Raw genomic sequence first — 21,664 nt, forward strand, 5'->3', positions numbered from 1 at the left:
ACAGCACTGTTGGCTTACCTGTCACTTAAAAAAAATTACAAATTGTAAAATTAAATACATTTTAACATTCTTTAAAAAAATACCGTATTTATTGGGGTATAGCGCGCACCCCTAAATTTGCCCAGAAATTCCTGTGAAAAAAAGATTTTTATACCTAGTTTGGTGTCTTGCAGGGGGAGGGATTCCGTGGCAGTGAATAAGCAAGTCTAGTGAGAGAGAGTGGGAGCCCATGGGGAGAAGAACTACAAGAAGTGATTGTAGAGAAAGTAAAGGAGATCAGTACAACTTGTGTTAGGAACTGTTCTAAGACTGTTGCCATAGGAGACAGCATTCCTACTCATGCAGATGTGGCATCTTGCTGGATGCCTTTCCCTGCATGGCTGTCTACCTGTAGAAGTCTCGGAGTCTGCCAAATTAACATTAGAACTACCTAAGGGTGTTCTGGCCCTAACCTCTCCCAAAGTTATGTTAAAGAGAAAAAAAAATCTCTTTGCATTCAAGAAGTGTCTGGCACCCATGAATCTACCTTGTACTACACCCACTATGCCTTACAACCCACTCTATACAGAAGAATGTCAGAAACTCTTGGCCCTGGAGGTTCTCATTAGACTAAAGGAGGCCTGGGATCTCGAGGTCGCAGGCCACATCAGAGGGCTCTGCGGGCCACATGTGGCCCCCGGGCCACTGATTGGGCACCCCTGGTCTATATCCTAGTCTTGTAGTAGCACCTTTGGAACCATGTTTCATGGTACACCATAAATTAAAGTGGAGTTGCACCCAAAAGTGGAAGCTCTGCTTATCTGCTCCCTCCAGTGCCACATTTGGCACTTTTCAGGGGTGAGGGGGGAATGGGCACCTGTTTTTGACAGGTACCCACTCCCACTTCTGGGAGACTGCCCTGCAGCAACATCCCTCAGAAGTTCGGCCTCCTTGCTCTGCCGCCGGACCAGTTAGAAAGCGCAGTGCACTTCATCCATGTGCAGTAAGGAACCAGCTGTGAAGCCAAAAGGCTTCACTGCCTGCTTCCCTTACCACGAATGGTGGCAGCTGCATCTGAGAGCCAATGCGAAAATCGGCTGAGGTGCCGACATCAGGGGATCCCTGGACAGGTAAGTGTCCTAATATTAAAAGTCAGCAGCTACAGTATTTGTAGCTGCTGACTTTAATTTTTTGTCGTGGGGGGGGGGGGAGGGGGGACTGGAACTCTAGCGAAGCTTTAGGGGGTGTAATGTAAAATATGGTCTCATTACCCCAACCCTTAATAAATGTAATAGTAGTCTCCATACTTGTAGTTTGTTTACTTCCACCATCCCCATAACAGAAGGTCTGTATAGGAGGTAAACAATGCAGGATCCTGTGCATTGCACCTTTGACACATCGATCGTGATCGTAATGCTCTGCAGGCTTGAATGCAAAAAAGAAAAAAACTTTAATAAATGCACATTTTTTTATTCTTTTTTTTATTTGTATGCATTTGACAGTTTTGTAAAAGGTGGACTGTGCCTTTCAAACTCCATCAACTATGGTATTTCCTGCGTTGGCGGATGCTTTGCTTTTTTTAAATGGTGTTTGTAGAGATTAACATGCCGACCTATTAGCACAAGTGTTGTGCCAGCTGGGTTGGCTGTCTCTCCCTGTGATAAGATTACCTAGAGGGTGACAGGGAGGTGCAATGTAAAGACAGGAAAGTGAAAGCAGAAGGACAACGTGTGTATGTAAACACAGGTGAGCCCAGCTGATCGGGGAGGGGAAGTTCATTGTACCTGACGGGTGCAAAATCTTCAATTGTCTTCAAGGCACCACAGCAACAAAGTATATGTAAAGCCAACACTTAAAGCCGGCTGCACATGGATTGAAATTCGGCCAGTTCTGCAGGGACCAGCCACATTTTGATCCATGTATGGGCAGGCTGGTTGTGCAGAAGTCTATCTACCAGTTGACTTCTGTACAACCAGCCTATCTGTTTTTTCCTGTATGATCAGTGCCACCGGCTACGTCCTGCTGTGCTGCGGGAAGCCACCCCGCTGTCAAATTACAATAACTTAATCTGAAGGATTCCCCCATCCACATCGAGTGGGTGGATGAAGGAATTTGGTCCAAAAATGACTAATATATGGGCTACCTAAGAGGGCTAAAGCTAGCCACAGATTCCTCCATCCACATGAGTGAGGTGGATTCGAAAAAAAATCCCCACCCACCCGCTGGGACTTTGTTTTCTTCTAGCGGAAGATCTATCTGATCTATCCAGAACTAAAAAGAAAAGTTATGCCTGGACATAAGCTTTCACTTTGCCATTTGGGTCCACTTTAATTTGTGGAAAGTCTGTACACATCCGTCGAGAAGAAAGCAGATTTCCAGCGACAGAAAGGAGGAGCCGTCTGGGAGAATCGCTTTGTGCTCCAGGCCTGGTAATTGTTTCCCTTTTGTCTGTGATGGAATTTTCCAGCCACCTGGATGGGTGTAACGTAGGAAATGAAATTTGGAGGAATGAAACAAAGCTTGGAGAGTGGAATGTGGTGACACGCATGGCTCTCCGAGTCCATAGAAAGGGGCGTCTCCCAGCAAATCCTTGTGTGCGATGGAGTCTGAGAGAGGACCTGTCTCTGCTGGTCCATGACCTGTCTCTGCTGGTCCATGACCTGTCTCTGCTGGCCTATGACCTGTCTCTGCTGGTCCATGACCTGTCTCTGCTGGTCCATGACCTGTCTCTGCTGGTCCATGACCTGTCTCTGCTGGCCTATGACCTGTCTCTGCTGGTCCATGACCTGTCTCTGCTGGTCCATGACCTGTCTCTGCTGGTCCATGACCTGTCTCTGCTGGTCCATGACCTGCCTCTACTGGTCCATGACCTGTCTCTGCTGGTCCATGACCTGCCTCTGCTGGTCCCTAACAGAAAAAACAATATTCTTCCAGTATAGGTAAGATACAACTAATCTGAGCAATAACCGATTTAAAAGTGATGTGTTTTTTGGTCCTTTAAAAATAAATGAAACATGTCACTATCTCCAACCCTCGATATTAACCTTTCAAGAGAAGACCGAGGGCCAGATTCTTATAGATCGGCGTATTGTTGCGCGGGCGTAACGTATCCTATTTACGTTACGCCTCTGCAACTTAGACGGGCAAGTGCTGTATTCTCAAAGCAATTGCTCCGTAAGTTGCGGCGGCGTAGCGTAAATAGGCTGGCGTAAGCCCGCCTAATTCAAATATGGGACGGGGGGCGTGTTTTATGTTAATGTTATGTGACCCGACGTGATTGACGTTTTTCACGTATCCCAGTGTGCATTGCTCAAAATACGCCGCAAGGACGTATTGGTTTCGACGTGAACGTAAATTACATCCAGCCCCATTCACGGACGACTTACGCAAACGACGTAAAATGTTCAAATTTCGTCGCGGGAATGACGGCCATACTTAACATTGGTACGCTGCATATACGCCTCATATAGCAGGGGTAACTTTACGCCGGGAAAAGCCTAATGTAAACAGCGTATCTGTACTGCGTCGGTCGGGCGTACGTTCGTGAATTCGCGTATCTAGCTGATTTACTTATTTCTAAGCGTAAATCAGCGTACACGCCCCTAGCGGCCAGCGTAAATATGCAGTTATGATACGACGGTGTAACACACTTACGCCAGTCAGATCTAAGGGAAATCTATGCGTAACTGATTCTAAGAATCGGGCGCATAGATACGACGGCGCAACTCAGAGATACGACGGCGTATCTGGAGATACGCCGTCGTATCTCGTTTGTGAATCTGGGCCCAAGTGGTTTCTTACAGGAAACTCTTAAGACCTTTGGTGTACACAGTGAGCAGATGCTGAGTTTTTCTTTTTTTTTTTAGGTATGTCCACACTGTAGAACATGTTTGTTCATTACAGATTCAGCCTTAGCTTCCTGCTTACTTATTCTGCAACAGGAATTGCCTTTCTAATCTTCTAAACCTCACTGCAAGCCAATCAAAGAGGGTCTGACTAATTGGAAATATAGGCTTTCTGTAGGGCAGCACACGTGTCTTTGTGGTTGGCACTTAGGTTCTCCGGGTTTCCATCCACACTCCAAAGACTTGCTGGAAGGTTAGTGGGAATGCTGGCCGCAGGTCAGCCTGTATTTGTAGGAGGAGCCGGGCTGTATTTAAACCCGCCCTCTATCCTCATTGCCTGGCGACTGTTCTACATAGTCGCTGGTGCAGTCAGCTGGATCTTCTACCTCCTGTGGTGGCGAGCAGACTGGATCAAGACCTTGGCTTAATGCTTGCTCAAGTAGTCTTACTTTAGCTAATGCAACTTCCTCTTCCATCTCTGATTCAAGAATCTTTATTCGAGCCTCTGCTTCTGCCTTCTTGGCCTCTGCTTCTGCCTTCTTGGCCTCTGCTTCTGCTCTTGCCAGAGCGTCTTTTTCAGTGAAGGAACGTCTGGCTTTGGATTCCCCTTTTCCTTTCTTTTACTTATACTTGGGTATCCCCCCTTTAGGCATACTGACCATGTGACTACGGCACACCCCAGGTCACTTTTCCCGTTTCCCCTCATACTTTTTCCTAATGCGGTCTACTAGACACTCCGAGCACAAATTGCCTCTGGCACGTGGGTCCTAAAATCCCAACTGCAATCTTCTATGGCACACCCTGGAATCACTTCACATAGTGGCTAATGTAGCTCTGGTATGTCTTTGAGGCACGGAGCCATAGAAAAAGTAATGCTGCGTACACACGATCGGAAATTCAGACAAGAAAACTGGATTTTTTTCAGACAAAATTTTGGCTCAAACTTGTGTTGCATACACACGGTCACACACAATTCCAACCACCAAGAACGTGGTGACGTACAACACTACGACGAGCTGAGAAAAATGAAGTTCAATGATTCTGAGCATGCGTCGACTTGATTCCGAGTATGCATGTTTTTTTGTGCATCGGAATTGCAAACAGACGATATAGATTTCCGACAAGAACTTTTCTTGTCAGAAATATTGAGAACCAGCTCTCAAATTTTTGCTGTCAGAAATTCCGACAGAAAAAGTCAGATGGAGCCTACTCACGGTCGGAATTTCTGACCAAAAGCTCACATCAAACTTTTCTTGTCGGAAATTCCGATCGTGTGTACGCGGCATTAGGCTCAAAGGTTTAAGATGCACCAAAGATTGCATTGTGGTCATGGTAGCAGGGATGGGATGGACTTCTGTAAACTCTAACGGAACACCTACTATTCTAATGTTAAAGCGGAGGTTCACCCTTAGGGAGCACTTTTTCCCCTTAGATGGATGCTCGTTTTGTCTAGGGGAATCGGCTATTTGTTTTAAAATATGAGCAGTACTTACCCGTTTACGAGATGCATCCTCTCCGTCGCTTCCGGGTATGGGCTGCGGGACTGGGCGTTCCTTCTTGATTGACAGTCTTCCGAGAGGCTTCCGACGGTCGCATCCATCGCGTCACGATTTTCTGAAAGAAGCCGAACGTCGGTGCGCAGGCGCAGTATAGAGCCGCACCGACTTTCGGCTACGAGTGACGCGATGGATGCGACCGTCGGAAGCCTCTCGGAAGACTGTCAATCAAGAAGGAACGCCCGCTCCCGAAGACCCATACCCGGAAGCGACGGAGAAGATGCATCTCGAAAACGGGTAAGTACTGCTCATATTTTAAAACAAATAGCCGATTCCCCTAGACCAAACGAGCAGGAATCTAAGGGGAAATTTTTTTTTTTTTAATAAATGGGTGAACTCCCGCTTTAAGTAGCAACTACAGTCTCATAACAGCAGACCCCGGAAACACCCAACTGAGTGGCTAATGCAGCTCTAGTACGCCTTTTGAGGCATGGAGCCATAGAAAAAGTAAGGCTACAAGGTTGAAGATGCATCAAAGATCGCAATGTGGTCATGGTCGTAGGCATGGGATGGACTTCCGGAACACCCACAATTCTTATGTTAAGTAGCAATCATGATCATTGCCTGGGCTTCAGCTCAGACGGGAGAGCTTAGAAGAAGCACTTTATATCTATCCAGCAAACGGCAACTTTAACTAAAATATTAATGGGATCTGGTAATGCTGATATGTAATCTATTGGTATTCTATTTTAATGATGGGTACATGTTAAGCTGGTGGCAAGGGAAAAGTGATACCCAGTGTTAAGCTGGTGGAAGAGGCATGATGCCAGTGTGTCGCAAAGTATTGATTATTTGGGTAATGTCAAGGGACTTGTATATTACTGAGAAATATGTGCTATATTTCTATTAATGTATCTGTTTTCTTTTTCAGCCAATCCATGAGCCCAGACTTCCAGCACTACAGCTTCAGAATGCCTAATATTGGGTTCCAGAACCTCCCCCTCAACATCTACATTGTGGTGTTTGGCACGGCGATATTCGTCTTCATCCTGAGCCTGCTCTTCTGCTGCTATCTAATCCGGTACGTCTCAGACAAAGCCTGCTTATCTCTTGGGGATCATTGACACATAGACCGTATATAACGCTACAATTTTTTTTCCTTTTTTTTTTTTTTTCCGCTGTTTGAATTCCTCTCCTTTCATTCTAAACAGAAGTTTATTTAAAGCGTGGTTAAGGGCAGGTTTTATTATTGGTGGTACCAGAGAAAACGAGGGGAAGAACATATGAAACAAAGTTCAATATTATAGTAAATTTGTCTTGTAAAGCAGTCTAGTTGCTCTTGTTTAGGACGTCCTCGCTGTGCGACTGCATTGATGTCCCCCTTTTTTTCTTTTTGCCTGTCCTTGCTTTGTGACTACATTGGGCAACATATACCAGCACCAGAGGCGGCTCTAGGCTTTGTGAGGCCTTAGGCAAAACTTGACATGGGGCCCCACTTTCGCCCATGATGGGCAAAATAATTCAAGGACAAGAGCCTCTTCCCCACAACCCTGGCCGGTGGTTGTGGGGGTCTGCGGGCAGGGAGCTTATTGGATTTATTGTAAGGAAGTTCACCTCTCCCCCCCCCCCCATCCTCCCTGCAATCTTCTGGAACATATCACAGGTCCCAGAAGGGTGCCCGGCCATTCACAGCGCATAGCATGGCTCACGATTGTGCAGTGCATGCCCTGCTGTGAATCCACAGCTGGGCACCCACAGTAAAAATGCCGGCGCCGTGGAGAGGAGCGGGGCTTCATACGCCCGCATCGCTGGACCCTGGGACAGATATGTGTCTGATTATTAAAAGTCAGCAGCTACACTTTTTGTAGCTGCTGACTTTAAATAATTTATTTTTTTCGGTGAAACTCCGCTTTAAAGTTAATGAACAAAGTGGCTGGTGCACTTTAAAATAAAGTATTTTACCTTGTTTCTGTGTACAATATGTAAATATTCATGTACAAGAGGGCAATTGATCTATCGATCAACTGCTGTACAACCACTCCGTTGGGTTTTTCCCAAAGGATCAGTGCCGCCAGCTATAGCCAACATCAGTAGGCAGCACAGTGGCCCAGGCCAGCCAAAGACGGTTCAAATCTTTGAACCGGCCGAGATTTGAACTCCTTTTGTTGAGTAAAAAACATTCCCCTCTGGGTGATCTATGTACACTGCAAGGATTAAAACAAACTTTGCTGCAGATTCCTACCTTTTTGTTATTCTGAAGAAATCCCTGTGTGTTTGTCTGTGCCTCTGTTCTGAGTAGGTCTAATGGGAGTGGTTTCACAATTAACTGTCAGGTGGGCAGCTGCAGAACACTAGTGAGGAAATCTGCTGGACCTGCATCCCTTTTAGATGTGTTCCCATTGAAAGTATCTCTCCAAAAATGACATTTGTGTTGCAGGGGATGCCTGAAATCTGACTTGTATCTTAGGCAGACTTCTGGGAAAACTGGTGAGCCAATCACACAAGCAGGAAATTATGTTTTTGGGGAGTGGTCAGTACACATAATGGGCCAGATTCAGGTACATCTGCGGCGACGTAACGTATCGCATTTACGTTACGCCTCCGCAAGTTTTACGGGCAAGTGCTTGATTCACAAAGCACTTGCCTGTAAAGTTGCGGCGGCGTAGCGTAAATCCCCCCGGCACAAGCCCACCTAATTCAAATGATCCGGGTAGGGGGCGTGGATCATTTAAATTAGGCGCGTTCCCGTGCCGAACGTACTGCGCATGCGCCGTCCCTAAAATTTCCCGACGTGCATTGCGGTAAATGACGTCGCAAGGACGTCATTGGTTTCGACGTGAACGTAAATGGCGTCCAGCACCATTCACGGACGACTTACGCAAACAACGTAAAATTTTCAAATTGCGACGCGGGAACGACGGCCATACTTAACATTGGATACGCCACGTATCTCTTACGGAAATGGCGTAAATTTACTGCGACGGGCAAGCGTACGTTCGTGAATCGGCGTAACAACTCATTTGCATATTCTACGCCGACCGCAATGGAAGCGCCACCTACCGGCCAGCGTAAATATTTCAGCCTAAGATACGACGGCGCAGGCCGTCATATCTTAGCCATGTTTAAGTGTATCTCAGTTTGAGAATACACTTAAACATACGACGGGCGTAGATTTGGAGTTACGTCGGCGTATCTGCTGATACGCCGGCGTAATTCTTTTAGAATCTGGCCCTCTGTGTACAGAACAACTCTAGGTAACCATATTGCAATGACCTTATCTACATAAAGTGCACAAAGTCCATCAATTAGAATAAAAGTGGAAAAAAGGGAATAAATAATAGTCCAAAATCCAGCTATGAATTCATAAAGTGAATTGGAGTGGAGTGTCGCTCCAATTTCAATTGGTGCAAACACGCAGTGCTCCCCACAGGATAAACAGGGCAAAATATATCTGCTTACCAGATGTTAAAGCGGGAGTTTACCCATTTATTTAATTGTTGCCCTTTTCCCCTTAGATTCCTGCTCGTTTGGTCTAGGGTAATCGGCTATTTGTTTTAAAATATGATCCGTACTTACCCGTTTTCGAGCTGCATCTTCTTCCGTCGCTTCCGGGTATGGGTCTTCGGGAGCGGGCGTTCCTTCTTGATTGACAGTCTTCCGAGAGGCTTCCGACGGTCGCATCCATCGCGTCACTCGTAGCCGAAAGAAGCCGAACGTCGGTGCGGCTCTATACTGCGCCTGCGCACCGACGTTCGGCTTCTTTCGGAAAATCGTGACGCGAAGGATGCGACCGTCGGAAGCCTCTCGGAAGACTGTCAATCAAGAAGGAGCGCCCATTCCCGCAGCCCATACCCGGAAACGACGGAGAGGATGCGTCTCGTAAACGGGTAAGTACGGCTCATATTTTAAAACCAATAGCCGATTCCCCTAGACAAAACGAGCATCCATCTAAGGGGAAAATGTGCTCTCTAACGGTGAACCTCCGCTTTAAGACCTCCCAAGGTCTATATGCGCATCAGTGAGCAGTCACCCCTCACTATGGGTATAACCGCCATAGTTGTTCAACCTATTTGATTGGATTCCAAAGATATGTCCCCCACAGCTAATATCCTTCAAGGGAACTCCAGAGTCCGATCACACGGTAAAACGTATATGGAAGAGGAAGATAGACTCATTGCGCAACATTCGTTAAAGCAGTGGTCATCAACCCTATCCCCAGGGCCCACTAACAGGCCAGGTTTGCAAGATAACTGAAATACATCACAGGTGATATCATTTGCTGCTCAGTGATTGCAGTATTCTAGTCTGCATCTCCCCAAGGTAATACATAAAACCTGGCCTGTTAGTGGGCCCTAACGACAGGAGTTGACCACCGCGTTAAAGGCACACAAGAGTTTATTAAAGGTTCTACTTGCAGCAGAAATGATACATTTAGGTTTAAATGGAAACACTTGTTCGTCCAACACCCAGAATACAGCGATTTATCTTATTATTTTTATTACAGCTATTTACCGCCTCACAAAAGTCGTCCCATTGGACGAAACACGTACATCAGGCTGTGTGCGCCGACGTCACCACTGCTCCGTGCCTAGCCTGATGTACGTGTTTCCTCCAATGGGACGACGTTTGTGAGGCGTTAAATAGCTGTAATAAAAATAATAAGATAAATCGCTGTATTCTAATGGCAGGGAAGGCTCCCCACTGTCAGATTACAATACCTTATCCTCCTTGAGTGTTTGGATGAGGGAATCAGGATTTGCAATAGACCACGAAAGAAGTCTATTGCAAAGTGCAGGAAAGCCGAAGGTACACTGCATTACACCCGTGGTGCGGGTAAACCACAGCCCATCAGTGTGAAAGCAGCTTTTAGCCGCTTTCACATGGTCAGTCCGACAGTCCGACCAATTGGATCCTCCATTCACCTTCAAGTAGTGGCAGACCTAAACCAACTTGTGTTCTACCTCCAATACGATCCGCTAAAAAGTATCGTGGGCTGCTTCCGTGTCTGCTCTGCATATGCAGAACGGACACAGACATGCCATCCACCCGCTCTGCTCATTGTGGCCCGTGACCGGTTACCAAGTCACTTAAGTGGCCCTCGCTCTTCAAAAGGTTGGGCACCCATGCTTTAGGCCCTTTCACACCAGCAGACCAGCTGCTGGGCTCTGAGGAAGAAGGTATCCCTTTGAAACGCGTCAGACGACAGTGGGCCTTGAAATCTCCCCTGTTACCATTTAGGAGTCTGTTTTCAGTAGACCAATTGCTGTCATCTGGAGATCACTTGTACCATGTTTCCCCGAATTTAAGCCTGGGTCTTATATTAATTTTGGCAACAAAAGACACAGTAGGGCTTATTTTCGGGGTAGGTCTTACCATGTAATGTGCTGTCTTCTCCCCCTCTCTCTCCCTGCCTGACAGGAATCCCCAGTGTAAACGGAGTTAAAATGCTTGTAAAATCCTATAATCCACTCTATTACAGTAGTATATAATGTATAATGTGTGTGTTTCTGTAATATAATTGTGCCAAATACCTTCGTTCAGCTCTTCTGTGACCCGTCGGAACTCTCTTCCCCGCAATTATATTACAGAAACACACACATTGTACATTATATACTACTGTAATAGAGTGAATTATAGGATGTTACAAACATTTTAAACTAGGGCTTATTTTCGGGGTAGGGCTTATATTGCAGCCCTCCTGGAAAATAACGCTAGGTCTTATTTTTGGGGTAGGTCTTATTTTCGGGGAAACACGGTATTGTGAATCTTTTCCCACTTGTTTGTGAGTATTTTTTTACTTAATTTTTAATAAAAATATGTCTAAGGCCCCGTACACACGACCGGATCTATCCGCTGGGATTGATCCGCGGATCAGTTCCAGCAGATAGATCCGGTCGTGTGTACGTCCAAGCGGACATTTCCCAGCAGATAAAAATCCAGCCGACAGATTCCCAGCGGATAAAAATTTCTTAGCATGCTAAGAAATCTATCCGCTTGAATCCAGTCCAGCGGACTGATCCGGTCGTCTGTACAGACTCACCGGATCAGTCCGTCCGCTCCCATCCCTCGCATGCGTCGTAATGATTCGACGCATGCGTCGAAGTATTTACCTTCAGGGTCGCGCACGTCGCCGCGTCATCGGCGCGGCCACGTCACCGCGGAATATTCCGCGGGGATTTCGATCTGATGGTGTGTACAGCCATCAGATCCAAATCCGCCAGAGGATTTATCGGCTGGAAACGGTCCGGCGGACCGTTTCCAGCGGATACCTCTCGTGTGTACAAGGCCTAGGATAATGCACAGGGTTGGTGCGCCCTTTCTTTCTTTTTTCTCTTTTGACCGATTGGGTCCATCTGTCCTTTTTTCAGGCGGACCCATTTAGGCCAACCGTTGTTCCCTATGGGGTGGCAGATATCAGCGGACGTGTGTCCGCTGACGCCTGCGGGGCAACAAATCCGCTAAAAACAGACGTATGGCGATCCATCCGGTGGATCGGATCAGATGACAATTTGGTGGAAACAGATATACAGTCTGTGTCCATCCAACCACCCCATAGAGGAGAGCAGGCTGTGTCCATGTCCCCCTCTGCATAGCGGAGCAGACACGGACCTGTCATCTGCCCAATCGGGATCATCGGAGTGATCCCCCGCCAAGCAGGCAGATCCACTTCTTCTCAAAGGGGCCTCATAAACACGCCAATTACTGATGACTGCCAGTGTTCTCAGTGACACTCAGACTCCTCTATATTTACCATCCAAGTCAGCCTACAGCTTGTAGAAGGAGCAGCTGTAGAGAGGGGGGGGGAGGTGCCCGGGGGGGGGGGGGGGGGGATAATCTTTCAGCAACCAGAATTTCCTGTAGTCGGCATATTTCACAGACCGCATGCTGATTTCACAGCGGGATAATATGTTTGGGATCAGTTTTTTTTCTCTTTCAAGATGTTGGGTGCTTTGTTGTTCTGGGGCGGTAAGAAAATAAACACGCTGCAAAAAAACAGAAAGTGAACGGCGGGGGAGGCGGAGCTGGCGTCATTGTGTCAATATTTGATGTGTGCGTTACTTTGGCCCCCAGGGATTTACATTATGTACAGGTCAGCGAGAGATTCTCAGTCTGTTTAAAGAGACAGCAGACAATGCATTTCTAGAAGAATCCAACCTGAGCACCACAGGGGGGCGCTTTACTGCTGACGTGCAGATTGCAAACGGGATAATGCTGTGCTTAAACGTCAACTCCAACCAGGCTCTATAATCAGTATTGTATCATCAAATGGTTAGCACTTCCACCTTGCAGCAATGTCTGCATGGAGTTTGCATGTTCTCTCTGGGCTTGTATGGGTTTCCCCTGGGTACTCCAATACCCCCCCCCCCCCCCCCCACACACACACACACTCCAAAGATATGTTGGTAGGTTATTCGGCTCCTGTCTAAAGCTGGATACACACTATGGCCCGGATTCACATACATCGGCGCATATTTATGCCGCCGTAGCGTATCTCCTTTACGCTACGCCGACGTAGCGCAGAGAGGCAAGCACTGGATTCACAAAGCCAGTGCTGCCAAATCTGCGCTGGGTTTCCTAGGCGTAAGCCGGCGTATCTGGAAGTGGGCGTGAGTCATGCAAATGATGGGCTGAGTCTCAGACAGATACGTATAATGAACGGCGCATGCGCCGTCCCGTGGACGCTTCCCAGTGCGCATGCTCAGAATCACGTCGGAACTACTCCCTAAGATACGTCGGATCACTGCCTACGGCGTGAACGTAACCTACACCTAGTCATATTCACGTCCTACGTAAACTACGTAAAATACGTCGGCTTGTGTTCCCTGTTGCAGCCCTTTGCATGGATGCTGCTGAGTTACACCTCCTTTATGGGGCATAACTTTACACCGGACGTATGACTTTACGCGCACTGCGTCGGACGGACGGACGGACGGACGTACGTTCGTGAATCGGCGTATCTCCCTCATTTGCATATGTGAATAGAAAATTAATGGGAGCGCCAAATGCGTCCAGCGTAAATATGCGCCCACGATACGCCGGCGTAGGCAAGTTACGTCGGTCGGATGAAGCCTATTTTCAGGCGTATGTCAGTTTGTGGGCACGGCGCACAGATACGACGGCACATATTTTCACTTACGCGGCGTATCTCGAGATACGTTGGCGCAAGTGCTCTGTGAATCCGGGCCTATACAGTTTTCTTTAGATTTTTTCCTTTTAGATTTACCAAAACCATATAATATGAGGTCAAACCTAAACACTTTCAAATTGTATGCAATCAGGCAGGTTCTTGCATTAAATAGTTGAATCTTCAGGTAAATCTGAAAAAAATTGAACAACAAAAGTTGTATAGTGTGTATCCAACTTAAGGCCTGGTTCACACCAATGCAGGTTGCAGTTCGCATATTGCAGGTGCATTTTGCATTTTTCAATACATGCTTTCGATCCATTGAAGTCTATGGAACCAAAGACCAGAAAAAAAGTCCTTGGCCCTTTCCATAAAATGCACAGATGTGAACTACATCCATAGGAAACCATGATAAATGACTGTACAGTGGAACCTCGGATTACGAGCATAATCCGTTCCAGGAGAATGCTCGTAATCCAAAGCACTTGCATATTAAAGCGAGTTTCCCCATAGAAACGAAAATAATTTGTTCTGCATGGACTTCTATGGCATGCAATACCGCATGTGGCCAGAGGTGGGGGGCGCCGGAGAGCCTCAGAAATACTCCGAAAGGCTCAGGGACAGCTCGGCTGAACTCGGAAAACCTTGGAAAGCAGGGCCGATCCGCCCTATAGGCTTACTATGCAAGCCGCTTAGGGCCCCGCAAAGCTGCCGAGGGCCCCCCAAATTACTAGAGACCCCGCCTCACTCCGCTTCGCAACTTGCTGGCTGCATGGGAGAAGAGGTAAGAAGTCCGCACCCCCCGCTTCTCACTTTAATGTAAGATGTCATTTCCGACAGCAGAACACCCCCTCCCCCCGCTTCTCAACTTTAGTCTTTAATGTGACATGTCGCTGTCGGCAGCGCAGCCCCCCCACCCCCTGCCCCGCTTCTCAACTTTAATGTGACATGTCATTTTGCTTAGGGCCCCAGGGAGGTCAGGATCGGCACTGTTGGAAAGGCTCGGGAACGGAGTATTTCCAAACGGCTCCAATTGGCTTGGCTCCGGTGCCCCTGCACCTCTGCTCAAATGCGGTATTGCACACCACTGTGGCTTGAATCCTGCTCGTTTTGCGAGACAACACTCGCAAACCGAGTCAGGATTTTCAAGAAAATAATTCTCGTATTGCGAAACGCTCGTTAACCGCGTTACTCGCAATCCGAGGTTTTGCTGTAGTGTGTTACTAAAAACGCACTAAAAATGCATAGGTGTGAACCAGGCCTAAGGCTCCATTCACACTAGTGCCACTTCTCATGCAACTTTGGACATTAAAGTTCCATGACAAGTCGTTCCCCATGTTTCCCAATGATAACCATTCATATACGACTTCAAAGTGGTTCATGCACTACTTTTCATGCAACTTGAGGGCCATAGACTTCAATGTTAACCCTCAGAAGTTGTATAAACGTCGTACCTGAATGTTATACGATACAACAGTTGTCCATTATCACTGGTCCAAGCCAAAGTCGTATCCAAGTTACAACCATCCAAAGTTGCAGTCCAAAGTCGGTGCAACTTTGGAGTCGTACAAGTGTCGGCCTCCAGGTATTTTGTCAAAAATGTATGGAACAAGCTGAAGTTAGAAGCTGATTGGCTGCCATGCACAGCTTGACTAGATTTTGCACTCTCTCGTTTTAGTAAATCAACCCCAAAGTGTCTGTTTGGGAGAGGGGGGACCTTAAAAGCTGTGTGGCCAATGTTTCTGTGCTTACTTTGTGTGCCCAGCTGTGAAAGACAACTCTTGCTCACGATTGGTAGCTGACAGGATCGAGGTCCGATCATGTGACCATGGTGACAGCCAATCAAAGTGGTCACGTGATCAGCCAATCTTTCCTGCCCCATGGCGTTCGGAACTTTATAAAAAGATGGCGTGTCGGGTGAGAAAGGGCTACTGTGAGCTGACTAGACTTTCAGGCCCGGATTCTCAGTGGAGATACAACGGCGTATCTCTGCGTTGTGCCGTCGTATCTATGCGCCTGATTCTTAGAATCAGTTACGCATAGATATCTGTTAGATCCGACAGGCGTAAGTCTCTTACGCCGTCGGATCGTAACTGCATTTTTACGCTGGCCGCTAGGGGCGTGTACGCTGATTTACACGTCAAAATATGTAAATCAGCTAGATACGCGAATTCCCGGACGTACGCCTGGCCGACGCAGTAAAGTTACGCTGTTTACGCTAGGCTTTTCCCAGCGTATAGTTACCCCTGCTATATGGTGGCGTAAGTGCGGCGTAACAATGTTAAGTATGGCCGTCGTTCCCGTGTCGAAATTTGAAAAAGTTACGTCGTTTGCGTAAGTCGTCCGTGAATGGGGCTGGACGTCATTTACGTTCACGTCGAAACCAATGACGTCCTTGCGGCGTACTTTGGAGCAATGCACACTGGGAAATTCCACGGACGGCACATGCGCCGTTCGGGAAAAAGTCAATCACGTCGTGTCACAGAAGATTTACATAAAACACGCCCCCCCTGATCCAAATTTGAATTAGGCGGGCTTATGCTGGCCGATTTACGCTACGCCGCCGCAACTTACGGAGCAAGTGCTTTGAGAATACAGCACTTGCCCGTCTAAGTTGCGGAGGTGTAACGTAAATCAGATACGTTACGCCCGCACAAAGTTACGCGATCGTACGAGAATCTGGCCCTAGGTCTTTAGCATAGTCTTTTCTGGAGAGTAAAGCACTGTACAAATGATCGGATATCTGATGGAATCTAATCTGATGTTTTTTTTCGGATATCCGATTAAAGCTGAGTTTCATCAGTCTTGCCTACACACCATCAGTCAAAAATCCGACCGTGGCCAAACACGGTGACGTAAAACACTACGACGTGCTGAGAAAAATGAAGTTCAATGCTTCCGAGCGTGCGTCGACTTTATTCTGAGCATGCGTGGATTTTTGACCGATGGAGTTCCACACAGACGATCGTTTTTTTTTTTTAATCGTTTTTTTATCCATAGGAAAGTTTTAAAACATGTTCTATTTTTTTTCACCGATGGGGCCCACACACGATCGGTTTGTCCGATGGAAACGGTCCATCGGTCTGTTTTCATCGGACAAACCGATCGTGTGTACAGAGCTTAAGGACACGTCATTGGGTGCTTTTATCTATTTTCTGGGATGTAGGAAATGTGGCTTCTATGAATAATACCATGACTTGTAAAGACGAGGACTATTGTCGGGAAGTTTATGAAGTTCATCATGACCATGGATGTGTCTGACCTCGTTGTGTGATTAGACAGAATGAGTAATCAATATGTGACAGTCATTGAGTCTCCACTGTCTTCGGGGAGGATGTGGTAATCTGTCCTATTAGATGTCTGTCATGGAGTCACAGCCGCTCATGTCATCTGATCAGGATGACCTTTCAACAGCCTTATTACCCGCACGTGACCCTGATTGATCGTCTTCTCATACAGAAGTTCATTGATTACCAATATTTACTAACATGCTATGGCTTTCCAGTGTGCTTGACGTTGGGAATAACAATAATTGGCACCAACTATTACTGAGCGCATTCCCTGGTGGCTCTGTTACCATCTCATTACATGACGAGAAGCATTCATAGGGATACAGACGCTTGTAACTGATGTTTATTTCATCATCTGGGAAAATTTAAAAGGAAACCAACGTTTTAAAAGGCTCAATAAACTCTTAAAGCGGGGGTTCACCCAAAAAATATTTTTTAACATTACATTCAGTTGAGTTGTCAGAATGACATTGGGCTGTTTTTTTTTTTTCATTGCCGTACATACCGTATTTTCACCGCCGCTTCCGGGTATATCTTCTGCGGGACTGGGCGTTCCTAATTGATTGACATCCTTCTGACCGGCGCATACAGCGCGTCACGAGTTGCCGAATGAAGCCGGACTACGAGTCGGCTCTATACGGCGCCTGCGCACCGACGTTCAGCTTCTTTAGGCAACTTGTGATGTGCTGTATGCGCCGGGAGAGGGGGGGGGGGGTACTAGTGCCACCTACAGAGGGAGGTACTAGAGCTGAACCAGGCAGGTGAGAGTGGAGATGTGAGGAATCTGTTGGGGTGAGCGCTGTATGTGACACACTCCTGAAGTCTGCACTGTGTGTAGCACACTCCTGCACTCTGTGCGTAGCACGCCCCTGAAGTCTGCACTCTGTGCGTAGCACGCCCCTGAAGTCTGCACTCTGTGTGTAGCACACTCCTGCACTCTGTGCGTAGCACGCCCCTGAAGTCTGCACTCTGTGCGTAGCACGCCCCTGAAGTCTGCACTCTGTGTGTAGCACACTCCTGCACTCTGTGCGTAGCACGCCCCTGAAGTCTGCACTCTGTGCGTTGCACGCCACTGAAGTCTGCACTCTGTGCCTAGCACGCTCCTGAAGTCTGCACGCTATGCACTTTGCAAAAATGCAATATGTCCTATTTTTTGTTTCAGTGCTGCACATGGGTGTAAATTCAAGCCATAAGACATAAGGCAAATTGCTTTGCCTATACATTGGCACTGTGTTAAGCAATACTACCCAATGAGATTGGTGTAAATGGGCCCTTAATGAACGCCAATAAAGATTAAGATGGCAGTGATAACCCAAGAGGGATCCTAATCCTTTGTGCCCTATTTGTCGTAGACAGAGTGGCAATCAAATGTTCTCAGGTTATTTTCTCTGCAGATCAAACATGATGATTATGACTATCATAGGAAATTAGCTCCTCAGCACCATCTAGTGGCCATAATGCAGTATTTTCCTCTTTCACACATTGGATCTGCAGAAAATATAGAGAACATTACATTTTGCCCAATTTGTGCAGAACAAATATACAAGCTGTTTCAATGGACGAACAGCTAGGCAATTTTTTTTTTATAAATACACGTTGTGTCTGCATATTAAAAGGACAATCTGGAACAGCAAGAAAATAAAAAATGTCAGAAATTAAATGTTGATAAATTCAATGTGTGTAATCCAATAATGATAAAACATGGCTTTTCTTTAATCCCAAATTGCAGACCTGTTTATTTTTTTTTAAGCTGGATATGTTGCTGATGGTGTCCTCTTTTCTTACAGGTTAAGGCATCAGGCCCGGAAAGAGCTGTATGCCTATAAACAGGTAAGACTTTCTTTTTTTTTTTGCCGGTCCCCTGTAGGCCCTTGTACCCATGTGCTGCGGGGCCCCTAATGATGCCATGTGCATACCTGTTGTAACTCTGCCAGTCGTACAATGAAGAAGTATTAAGAACTGTAATATTAAAAGTACATCTTTTTCCCCTTTTTCAGGTCATATTAAAAGAAAAAGTAAAAGAGCTGAATTTGTACGAGGTGAGTGAGAAAGTATATCCTCGTTGTCGCTGATGTCTGACTCTCACTTGTGTATCAAAATGAGATTCCTGACCCCTTAACACTTGTTCCGGAATTTCTATAAACTTTTAGCTTGCATGGACTAAAACTGAACTTCTTGGGCATCTACCATAACCTGAATCTGCAATCTTGAATTGCTGTTATACTGGTTATTTGATTATTATTTACTTGTATTCTTCCCCTGTCAGAGCACAGTAGTGTCAGGCTGTAACACTGTCCTATTGGCTAAGTGATCTCAGTGTTGATAACAGATGCACAAAGCATGTCATATAACAAAAATTGTGATGCAAAAATAAAACTAAAGGCTTTGTTAAATCCTATTTGAATTTGATAGGGTAGGGGGCGCTACGTACAATTACAAATGAGTTATACCCTAATAACAAAAATAATAATAATAAACTTGACATAAATAAATGTGCATCAATGCATAACAATAGCAGTCCATGCAAATTCAAATTCCAAATGTGCAAATAAAAATATGATAAAAGTCCCAACAGTGGTGCATTCAATGCTTTCCAAGATAGACACTTGAATATGTGCAAAATTATTTTGATTGCTGAGAAAGATAATCCGTGCTCATATAGCCTTCACCATGCTATTCGATATAACACCCGACGTGCTCAAATAAAAGATGGCTCCTTACCAACTCCCGTTGACTCTTTAATTAAAAAGAAGTCAAATGAGCCTTTTGGGAACCCTGTCCCGTGTGATCAGATTCCAATCTCGCAGTCAGTGGGAGATGCATATACCGGAAGAGAGACCACAATAGTGTGATACCTTTTTTTAAAACTTCATAAAACATAAAAGCTTTAGCCAAATGGCTCCTTACTAGAATGGGTGCCACAATCCCGGCACTGAGGCTGTGGGTATGGATCAGTGGATTAGTAGAAAGGAGGATCCCCTTTGCGGTGTGCTGTAGCAGTCCAGCTACCGATGTAGCGTGCGTGTCAGCGCCGACAACCAGCAGACCCGGAAGTGCGTAGTACGTGAATGGTGTACGTCTCGACGTACGTTTCGTATGGATTACGTCATCAGGAAGCGATTTTGCACATTTGGAATTTGAATTTGCATGGACTGCTATTGTTATGCATTGATGTACATTTATTTATGTCAAGTTTATTATTATTATTTTTGTTATTGGGGTGTAACTCAGTTGTAATTTTACGTAGCGCCCCCTACCCTATCAATTTCACATAACTGTCTAGACACTGTTTTAGGGAGGCTGCTTCATTTTGTGTTTGAATTTCACATAATTTCAAATTCGGTGTTGCCAGGTCGGTAACATTTAATTTTTCTCTGTGGCGTGAATCTATACCAATTTCATTAGTTAAATCCTAGCTTTACCCAGATAGCGTGGCAGTCATCAGATCTGACAAGAGGCAGGTCTCCCTCCATGGGGCCATACAACTTCACACTTCCAGGGAGAGCATACAAGTAAATACCAGCACACCCAGCTGTCCATAAGAGCTTACATAATATGAAGGTCACTATACTGTATCTGCATACCTGCCATTTGCTTTTTACGTGCCCATATATCTGATAGCAAGGCGGTGGGCTTTAATACCTAGCATTCACATATATGCATACAGTGGACTGGGAATGCCCCCCCCCCCCCCCCCTCAGTGTTGTCACTGACACCTCCTGGCCACTGTTGAACTCGGCATGCACTTACACCCATGTGATCGCTGTGACAGCCAATAATTGATCACACAACTGGGAAACCCATATGATGGCTCTGGCATTGTTAACTTTCAGGCTCGGTTTCCACTTGTGCGACTTGTCATGCAAATTGGGACTGCAAAGTCGCATGACAAGTCGTATCCCATGATTTCCAATGAGTACCGTTCATATCTGTGCGACTTCAAGTTGCAGCAACTTCAAAGTACCGTATTTATCGCGGTATAACGCGCTCCCGCGAATACCGCGCACCCCTAAATTTGTTTTGTTTTTTTGTACTTACAGTTTTGGTGTCTTGCGCGGCGTCCTTCTGCGGCTTCGGGCGTCCTCTTCGGCGGGTCTGGCGTCCGTCTTCGGTGGGTCGGGTGTCGTCTTCTGCGGCTTCGGGTGTCCTCTTCGGCGGGTCTGGCGTCCGTCTTCGGTGGGTCGGGTGTCGTCTTCGGTGGGTCGGGTGTCGTCTTCGGCGGGTCGGGTGTCCTCTTCGGAGGGTCGGGTGTCCTCTTCGGAGGGTCCGGTGTCCTCTTCGGAGGGTCCGGTGTCCTCTTCGGCGGGTTCGGCGTCCTTCTGCGGCGTCCTCGCTCGTTTCCCGCCACGAGTTTGAATACTGCGCCGGCATATACCGAGCGCAGTACACTCGTGAATCTTCGGGCAGGCTCGGCAACTGTCGCGCTGACGTCCTGTACGCTCAGGACGTCAGTGCGAGAGGCACCGAGACTGCCCGAAGATTCACGAGTGTACTGCGCTCGGTATATGCCGGTGCAGTACTCAAACTCGTGGCGGGAAAGCGGGTATCGGCGTATATCGCGCACCCACGATTTTGCCCTGATTTTCAGGGCAAAATAGTGCGCGGTATACGCCGATAAATACGGTAGTCCCTGCACTACTTTGGTTTCACCTTGATGCGACTTGAGGTCCAGGACCTCAAGAATACACAGGCATTGCTTCATGTTGCATCGAAATTGCGGCAAAAGCGCGCGACTTTGGGGTTGCAATAGTGGAAATGGAGCCTTTAAGTGCCGGCTCCTGCAGTATGGAAGTAGGGTTAATGGTGCTTTCACCCAAGAGGCCCTCTCGGTCCTGGATTCGTTACCCAGTGACTAATATTTTTTTTTTTTTCATTGAGCCAGATGGCTGAACGAAAAAATTAAAGTAGAGATTCTTCTATCCACATAAA

General features: G+C 46.7%; 1 protein-coding gene across 2 annotated transcripts in view; it reads left to right on the forward strand.

Moving 5' to 3' along the window:
- RNF24 (ring finger protein 24) overlaps positions 1-21,664 on the forward strand; it is a 211,443-nt gene that overhangs the window by 179,637 nt on the left and 10,142 nt on the right. For both annotated transcript variants that reach the window (XM_040335486.1, XM_040335484.1), the window contains exons 2-4: positions 6,252-6,401; positions 18,523-18,565; positions 18,733-18,774. In XM_040335486.1, the coding sequence (XP_040191420.1) occupies positions 6,259-6,401; positions 18,523-18,565; positions 18,733-18,774 (228 nt within the window). In that variant the 5' untranslated portion in view covers positions 6,252-6,258. The remainder of the gene's footprint in view (positions 1-6,251; positions 6,402-18,522; positions 18,566-18,732; positions 18,775-21,664) is intronic.

The sequence above is a fragment of the Rana temporaria genome, chromosome 1 (assembly GCF_905171775.1).
Source record: "Rana temporaria chromosome 1, aRanTem1.1, whole genome shotgun sequence".
Lineage (NCBI taxonomy): Eukaryota > Metazoa > Chordata > Amphibia > Anura > Ranidae > Rana > Rana temporaria.